Here is a 9,783-nt window from a genome sequence, read left to right as displayed (position 1 = left end):
GATGGATAAGTGCCTTTGATGTGTATGCGACTGGAATTTCAGATGAAGATAGAAAAGAGCACTTTTGTTGCATACTGGTGGTATGGATGTGCAAGACATATTCTTTACACTTACTTGTTGATTAAATCTGACGATATTGATCCAATACAATATTATCGATCATACGAGAGAGAGAGAGAGAGAGAGAACAAACGTGGAATCAAAAATGACTATGTTCAGAATATTAACTGTATTTCCTCATTTTATTATTAACAGCAGGTTACAAATCTCATAACGCAAATCACATTTTTGCTTTCTGGCTAGACTGTGCACTAATAAATCTTTCTCTCATAGCATACAAGTTTGCATGTGCCGAGTCAAAATGAGGCTGAAGCCTCGATTTGACTCTCTCAATCCAGGCAGCCACGACAGCATTTGACTGGTATACGTCTTCTTCCTGAACCGCCACTAGTTGCATAAGTTCGCAGACGGCCAATATGTCGGTCACGGAGATATCTTGCCCACAGAGGAAAGATTTGCCCTTCAGATAGTAAGTTTCCAAGTGACCAATATTGACGGAAAGCGTGGCTTTGGCTTGATCCACCCTCGTCTGGTTGATGGGCTTCTTCTCTTGCCGAGGAACAATAACCTGAAACAGGATGGGTTTACTGATCTAAAGTGTTTTTTTAGACGTAAAATTCGAACTCCATATTAAAATTTAAATATGTCTACAATGTGTCACTTCATAAACGTGTGTGTGTGTGTGTGTGTGTGTGTGTGTGTGTGATTTGTATTTGTATCGTAGCTTGGACAATGTAGTCATATCGCTGCGACGTCTGCACATTTCGATCACTTGGGGCCTCATGCCACAGATATGTAGTCTAATGTCCAAAACAGACACATAATCCTGACACCAGGCCGACCAGTACTAACACTAGCCTCTTAATGCTGAGCGCCAAAGCGAGTCAACTGCTAATACCGTTTGTACGTCTTTGGTATGACTTGGTCGGGGTTCGATTAAAAGATTAACTAGAATACACGTATCGAGATCATAACGGAGTAATGGGTTCATGATTGATTGGGTGTACTCGTTTTCTTTCTTCATAATATACAAATTGAAAGCAACTGTGGTTTTATATGTTACGTCATAGACTCTAAGATGGAAAAGAGCGTTTATTGTTGGGGCGTATTTTTGTTCTGACATATGATTCACAATTTAAAATCCTCCAGTTGTATATCTGGCTGTTGCCTGGATATGATTCTATAACCGAGTCTCTGGAATCAGGAGACACTCCCATATTTGTATCCATCGTTTTTTGACTCAAGCTCCACTGTTTATCGTACTTACACTGCAATTATCTCAATAATTTTAGCGTTTAATTAAGCCACATGTTAGGTCAAGTAAATGACACAGTTTCTCAATGATGATGTAACACCCATTAATCAAACAATTAATCGCGTCCAGGAATTGAACCTCAATTTATTTTCGTTTCATGGCGGGCAATCTCTCTCTCCCTCCCTCCCTCCCTCTCTCTCTCTCTCGCTATATATATATATATATATATATATATATATATATATATATATATATATATATATATATATATAGAGAGAGAGAGAGAGAGAGAGAGAGAGAGAGAGAGAGAGAGAGAGAGATAGTTTCAAGGATTTAGCCACATTCGATTTCCCATTGGCTCCACTCCTACCGATAAAGTCAAAATACCAAAACTTGGACAACAGGACAACATTCGCTAACCCCGTGTTTCACCTTTCTATCTGTATCGGTATACAAAATCTTTATTGACTTTACACACGTGCGTACGTACATTCAAACGGACGGGCAAACGAGCGTATCCCAATATCATCGCTCTTTCTTCAAACATCGCGGATAAAAAGGCATATCCATTACCTTCCTGTTCTCTAAAATCCCAGTAACATTTGTGAATGCATCCATGAGCAAAAACACAAAGATAACCCATAAAATCGAGAATAGCTATGATTATATTATCCATTGAGCAGTTCAAATAAAGTTCTTTTTCTGCACTTAGATAGACTCTGTGTCATATTTTCTTCATTAGTTAAAGTAAACAATTTATAAAAAAGTTTCGCCTTAACGATAACAAAAATTAAGAAATACATAGTGAAAATCCCGTCGTCAAGCGAACATTACAATTGCCTAACTTCGTCCGTTTTGCTAAATGAAAATAAATTATTAATTTTTGAGGTGAAGAAGATAAGAAAAATTGTCACATTGACGAGTCGTTTCTTATCACAGTCACATGAAAAGTGTGCAAAGAGTATCATCGAGCCCTACAGCTCACAAATACCTACTTTCTCCCGAAAGATGTTGGCCTCGAAAAACCGTATATTTTGATGTTGCCAATTCAAATACTCGTCTACACGGGCCTGTGCCCTGACATCACTCCTGGGGTACCAGTGTTCTGCAACATTGTACTTCAGACTCAGGTACCTCAAAATGGCTACACTAAAAAGTAAAAATTAAGATCGATTATCCAACGTTTTCCACATTTCGTTGAAGTAATCCCTTCGTACGCAATCACCTGTATTTAGTAATCTCTCTCTCTCTCTCTCACACACACACACACACACACACACACACAGAACCACTCCGATGGCCTATTGGTTAGAGTGTCCGCCTCGCATGCGGCTGAGTCATACCAAAGACTTAAAAAATGGTACTAACAGATGTCTCGTTTGGCGCTCAGCATTACGAGCTTAGTGTTAGCACTGGTCGGCCTTGTGTCAGGATAATGTGACTGGGTGTGACATCATGCTTCATGTCTGCGGCATGATGCCCCAGTGCTAGATATTACTATAAACTGCCACAATCGTAGTGATATGACTAAAAAATTGTTGTTGTTGTTGTTGTTGTTGTTATGGGGTTTAACGCCATTTTGCAGCACAAGATAGGCTATACATGGCGGCCAGTATTAATGGTGGAGGAAGAACCAGGGAAAACCCCGGAAAGAACCACCGACCCACGAGAAACTACCGGCAAGCTTTCTCGCATATCCACATTGGCCGAGCCTGAGACTCGAACCCACGCAGACAGAGGTGAGATGGCAGTGATCCGTGACGGAGAGCGCTTTAGACCACTCGGCCACTCGGGGCCCCGCTGAAAAATTGTTAAAGCTACGTTAAAAAGCTCTCTCTCTCTCTCTCTCTCTCTCGCATGCACACACAAACATTTTTCAAGCAACTGTTTACTGAAAATTATAGCTGTGCTTTTTTTAAACTTCCCATTACTGCATTCAGTTCACTAGTCTTAGATAAGTGTAATTTATACATTTATTGTATTTAGTAGGGGGAGATAAGAACATATGTTCTCAAGCAAGGTCATGTTCCACAAGGGCGTTTGTTAACGTCTCATGAGAAATACAATAGCACGAGGAAGTCACCATGATTTGTTTCCTGACACGTGACAATCATTGATACTGCTCATTCTGAAGGTACAATAAAATCGTACTCTCGACTGCAAATCCCAATACTCCCAGACATCCATTAGCACTATATGGGTATACTGGTTCATAAACGATAAATGTAAACATATTTATAATGTATGCAAATCCATTCTGTAACGTACCACAAATGAGTTAGCAAGTAATTATTTTTCACCAATCCACATTTTCGTCTCATGTTGCTCACTCGACCATCTTACACGCACCTCTGGACTTGCACGTGTCCCCCTCCTAGTGAAAGTGCCACATAAACATGTACACTGATAATATCTTAGAAGCACAAGGTGAGATTGAGATATTGCAAAACAAACATGTGAGCCTATTACATTTGTCAGCTAAATGTAACAAAAATAAATAAAAGTAGCAGAAAGAGACCAAAACATCAAATCATTTTTGTTCAAAACAAAACTTATATGCAGCAATTATTCCGGAATTCGATTATAAGTTTATAAACATTGTGTCAACAGCTGTGAAGACCAACAACAATAAAAGGATCCAAAACATCTTTAAAATGAAGCAATATTTAAGATGATATTGAATATTTGTATATTATTTTTTTTTTTGCGCACACACACACACACACACACACACACACACACAGCTTACAAATGCTACGCATGACATTAAAGTTTTCGGAGAGTTGAATCTTGCCCCATCGTCAAACTCGTCCTGAAGTATGCTTGTTAGGGAAGTGTTAATGGATACTGAAACACATTTGTCAAGAACGTGTTAATGGATACGGAAGCACATTTGTCAAGGACGTGTTAATGAATAGATGGTTCCCAATAAGGTCGCTAGCAGACAACATTCTGACAGTTTACCTGGACGACGGGCAATGGGCCATCCCTGTAGTACGTACGTAAAACTCGGGCAAATCTTGACCCATTCCCTCTCCCTGTACACATGCGTATTTTGTACACACCCCCCACCTGCGTACGTACGCTTGACGCACCCCCCCCCCAATTTTATAGAACGGCCTATATTTAATCCACGCAGAAACCATAAAGGATTAATAATAAAGTGTTTGATCAAACAGATAGTCCACCCACGTTGAATGTCTGGTTGCATTAAATAAATAAGCTGCTTAACTTGAAACAGTTTGTCTAGTGTCCGCTAAAATTCAAACGTCGAACATGTTACGTATTAGACAAATTATTATCTAGGTTTCACACCTACACCCCGTTTCCTATGCGTACGTACATTATCAGTAGACCCTCTCCCATACGCAAGCGTATGCATCTGGGTTACCCCCTCCCCCTCCATGCGTACGTACTAAATGGATGGCCCCAAGCTGGCAGTTTCTTCTATATTCGATCACCGAAATAAATCTAGATACTAACAGTAAGCTTGACTTGCGTTCTGTTTATGAATGTAAGTTTCGTAAAAGTATACTGATATTCAATGAATTTATTTCAACTTCCAAATACCATATAAAGTCAACGGTAAATCTGCCAGCTGACCACATATATGACAGATGATGACGTCATTCAGGAACTATCTATACTAAAGCACATTGTGAAGGACGTGTTAATGAATAATGGAACACAGAACCTAGTACCATACATCATCGTCTGCTTGTTTCATCTTCTCCACTTTTTACTGATGTTGGTCTATTCATAATTTGTTGATTTAGCCTAGTACGTAGAGCCTCGGAGTAGTAATCCATACCCGACCACCAGTCGTCTGCCTCGGTGTGTCTTTGAAAAAGGCACTTAGCTCCCATTTCCTTGGCACAATATAGCCAACAATGTAATAAAAGTGTCGTTAAAACAGGCAAAACACTAACTTGATTTGAAGATAACATACAGCTGGAGTGAACTATACAGGGTATATGCTCAACTCGATGGTTGTCAAGGCAGCACATGCTGCGTTTCCATCCTGCTAATTTCTTTCCGAGTGTCCTCGTAGCTAAGACGCATTCAGCAACATTTACAATCCTTGTAAATTGAGGAAGTTGGTTGTTGTTTTGAGTTTAACTCCATTCTTCCGTGCACGATATTATATACATGGCGGCTATTATAACTGGTGGAGGAAGAACTCTGGAAAGAACGGGAAGCTACCGGTAAGATTTCACACATGCCAATATTGACTTGAGCCCGTAGGTTGAGAACAAATGACGATTGCTTTTAGGTCCGAATTAGCAAATTTACGCATCTTCTCAAAACCAAATTGTTGCCTCGGTGCACCTTATAATTACATAAAGTTCATAACAATATTGGCCCTAGTTGAATCAACCATGTTTTCCGTTGACCTTTCTAAGTCAAAATTCAGTATAAACACGAGACTAATCCCTTCAAGTCAAATGAGAAACATGTTTACCTCTCCGTCAGAATAAATCCATCGTCGATTATGAATGGAACCTTTGAAAATGGATTCAGTTTCTTAAATTCTTCTGTATATTGTTCGCCTGCAAGCATAAATGATTCATTTTTGTAGTACAATTTAATTATTTAAGATATTACTTTGTACTTTGGTGAAAGGTGTTTGCTATTGCTTGGTTTAGGAACTGCTTGAAAGACGTACATTTAACATTCAGAACAAAGTTATTTATATAATTTCTTGAATTTAGCCAGAAAAAAAATTCGACGAATGTGACAGAATTAAAGTCTTTCTCTGGATAATTTCCTCTGAGATTTACTTTTTTATCAAAATAAAATACTGGCATATGAGAAGAAAGTATGTTTTCAAAATTAATGTTGGAATTGCAACACGGTTTACTCCTGTGGATAATTGGCAGTGCCAAATCTAGTCACAAGTTTCCCATACATTTCCAGACTCGCACCCCCTACATTTTGCGACATGTGTCATAACCTGTTCATATATAAGAAAAAGCAAATTTATTAAAACTAATGTAATTTTTTAAACATGCTAATTTATTTTCAGTGAAGCAGTAAGGGTGTACTACCAGCACGGATGGAATCAATAGAAGTTTGAACTCTTTAGAACTTCATTAAGGTTTTGACCTTACTCCCTATAATCTAGAATTAATAGTAATTATAAGCCATTCTATGAATGTAGATTATTTTATACGGTCAATCGTGATATCTGGTGTATATGCGAATTGAGACATGATGGGGGCCTTCCATAGATCTGTCAATATTTTAATATCTGTTTTTCAATTTCTGCAAATAAAACATCTTCTTGAAACTATTTCAAAAATCAAACTTATTAAACTATAATACGACTGTTTTTTGTATAGTTTTGAATGTTTCTGTGTATTTTGTGTGTTTTCTAAGACCGATCCCACCCACCCCAAACAAAATTATCGGGTGATGTGTCTTACGTTGTAGGACTAACCCACCTCACACAGTGAACGGCGTTCTACTTAACATTTATCCGACTTCAGATAGCCGCTTGTAGCTAACTCATCGGGTCAGAAAGTAGGACCGCCCGTGGAGCTTTATGCTACTGCTAGTTCCACATCCCTGAACCTTACTTGGCACTTCATTGTCTCTTGAATTATGAACAGATGCGTGACCACATGACTATACTTAGTTATGAAATACACGTGGAGTTGGGAGCAAAAAGTGGCCAGGTCCGACAAAAAGAGACTTACATGTAGAAAATATATATTAACTTTGACCCTGAATACCTCCAAAAGTATTTACCAATTGATCTCCAATTTTTCAAGATAACTCTTTTTTATATTCAAAACAATAGGTCTGCACAATTCAATATGCAATTAGTAAAGATTAGTAAAGATTTTTCAAAGCAAACGAGAGTGAGCGGGGATAAGTACAAAAGTGGAACTATTGTCTTGATGATTAAGAAAAGGTCGTTACTTTGTATGATTACCATCCCTGTATATATCTTACCTTTCCTCAGCGATACTTCCTTTGCCTCAAACTGGATCTTGTTCACCTTAAGGAAGATGTATATGGCGCGGGATGGTTGGGAAAGTAAGTCAAAGTACAGTTGAAGCACCATGTTTGGTTGTGGATTGAATAACTAGGCCTGTGTATTTAAACGAATCGCATGCAGTATGTGGGTCAAGGTAATAGGTGAGCGGTTCAGATAATGAACGTGAAGACGAATGCATTTAATATACGCGATGAAAATATTTTTGTTTTTATATCTAGCCCCTGCGTGCCTGTCTATCTGTACGTATATGCTACTTAAATATGTATGAGCGTATGTTGAACGGTTTGGCGGTACATTTAGCACGTTATTTATATATTTTTATATCAGATTGATAGGTGGGTAGAAGGTGAGTAGGTAAGTTCAGATTGTTGGGATGGTTTATGACGTATAGGCCACGATAAAACCATAAACATGGGTAGGTAGGAAACTTTATTATGATGTACCACCATTGAAAACGGTGGACTTTTTACGAAATGCAGTGAATGCACATTTTGATCTCATATGTTATAGATTTTATACATTTTTTTTACATTTATCGTTATTATATATATATATATATATATATATATATATATATATATATATATATATATATATATATATATATATATTAAAGATTTTAACAGGTTTATATGTTATCTTTGCAGTTATTCGTTACTAAGTTTATTTGGATGGGCTGATATTCGTATAATTTTATTTGCAATTCTTTATATTTAAATTTTGTACTTTTGTACTTTTATTCGGCGCCATATGTCTAGTTTGTGTTGACGTGCCGCTCAACCATAATACACTGTACATACTCTTATGCTTATGTATCTTTTTGTTTAAAATTAAACCTTCCCATTGACATAATGTTCAGAGTTAAAACAAGCGTAGCCAATAAGATGCCAGATCGCATCATTCATTTACATAGATGTCGCTCATGATCAGACTTGTCCAATATGTGGATGGCATAAGCGTACATTCCAATTTGGATCAAAGCCTGTACAGTTATGCATATATAGGCTCCACCAATCAGACACCAGACTACCTATTGGTATGCATATATTCTAAATCAGAAACCAGACAAACTTATAAGTATATATCTATATATTAATAATAATAATAATAATAATGAGGACTTTCTATAGCGTTTAATCTTTAGGCGCTCTAAGATCTTTACAACATAAGACAACACCTATAACATAACAAACATATAATGATATTATTACAGAAAACAAACACCATGAAATTAGAAAACATTAAACATGCTGTAAATATTTAAGGTAGGGAACATTATTAGGTCTTTAAATTTGTTCTTACAGTCGAAATAAGTGAGTGTTAAGAGCACTCTTGAATGGTATCACTGTGTCTTTGTGTCTAAGTTCAAAAGTTCAGTGGGCAATTCATTCCACGTTGCTGGGCCCTGGTATGCAAAAGAACGTTGTCCATATGACTTCGTTTTCGTAGTGGGAATAATGAGTATACGATTGTCAGAAGAGGAACGTACGTATCTTGCTGGTGTATACACATGGGGGAGGTCGGATAGGTATGTTGGACTGGAGTCCGTCAGTGAAACGTAGCACAGAGAACAAATTTTGTGTTTGATTCTGGATCAAACGGATAGCCAGTGTAGGGTACAGAGCAGCGGGGAGGTGTGCTCTGAGCGTTACTCTAAGTATGATCCGAGCAGCTGTGTTTTGAACTTACTGAAGTTTCTGAAGTAGATATTGAGATGAACCAGACAGAATTGAGTTACAATAGTCCAGCCTTGAAAGTGCTAATGAACATATAAGTGTTTCAGTGGCATGAACTAAAAGATATTTGCGAATGAAGCTGATGCGTCTCAGCTCAATATATTCAGCCTTGCATATGTTCATGACATGTTGGTGCAACGTGAGAGTACTGTCCAGAGTGACACCCAGGGTTCGTACTGACTGTGTGAATTTAATGTTGGTGTTGCTGATATTTATTGTTTGCAGTAAAGGGTGTGACTGAGAAAGTCTTTGTGTTGTGATCAGAATGGCCTCAGTTTTATCATCATTCTTCTGTAGCTTGTTACATGTCATCCATGATTTCACATCAGAAATGCACCTCTCTACACCTTGGATGGTAGCATCAACTTCAGTTGGGTGGCTAGATTTGTATATTTGGGTGTCGTCAGCGTATAATTTGTGAGACATTGGATGGTGATCTATGACACTTGAGAGCGGCTGAGTGTATAAAATGAACAGAGCAGGTCCAAGAACAGACCCCTGTGGAACACCACAACATAGATTAACTGGGTTGGAGTGTATTCCATTTGCCGAAACAATTTGTATCCTGTTGACCAAGTAGGACTTGAACTACAGTAATGCCAAATACATGCTGGAGACGGTGAAGTAATATATCATGGTCTATTGTCAAATCGTGCAGACAAATCAAGGAGGGTGACGACTGTAATCTTTCCGCTATCCAAAGCAGAGAGAATGTCACTAACTACGTT

General features: G+C 38.0%; 1 protein-coding gene across 1 annotated transcript; it reads right to left on the bottom strand.

The window, feature by feature from the left end:
* Positions 1-223: 223 nt before the first annotated feature.
* On the bottom strand, positions 224-7,427 carry LOC149776821 (glutathione S-transferase theta-1-like). Its single transcript, XM_089942648.1, has 4 exons — positions 7,274-7,427; positions 5,778-5,865; positions 2,311-2,464; positions 224-628 (listed from the first exon to the last, which is right to left on the bottom strand). The coding sequence occupies exons 1-4, from the start codon at positions 7,383-7,385 to the stop codon at positions 281-283; spliced, it is 702 nt and encodes a 233-aa protein (XP_089798774.1). The 5' UTR covers positions 7,386-7,427; the 3' UTR covers positions 224-280.
* Positions 7,428-9,783: the final 2,356 nt, after the last annotated feature.

The sequence above is a fragment of the Sinohyriopsis cumingii genome, chromosome 18 (genome assembly GCF_028554795.1).
Source record: "Sinohyriopsis cumingii isolate HCF-2022 chromosome 18, ASM2855479v2, whole genome shotgun sequence".
Classification (NCBI taxonomy): domain Eukaryota; kingdom Metazoa; phylum Mollusca; class Bivalvia; order Unionida; family Unionidae; genus Sinohyriopsis; species Sinohyriopsis cumingii.
This window is presented reverse-complemented; position numbering and strand designations above follow the sequence as displayed.

Bases quoted from the DNA above. Each gene is read 5' to 3' on its own strand.
- LOC149776821 (XM_089942648.1), bottom strand. From the start codon at position 7,385: ATGGTGCTTCAACTGTACTTTGACTTACTTTCCCAACCATCCCGCGCC. The intron at 5,866-7,273 runs GTAAGATATATA...TTATGCTTGCAG, and splicing joins GGAAGTATCGCTGAGGAAAG to GCGAACAATATACAGAAGAA. The intron at 2,465-5,777 runs GTAAACATGTTT...TTTACTTTTTAG, and splicing joins GGATTTATTCTGACGGAGAG to TGTAGCCATTTTGAGGTACC.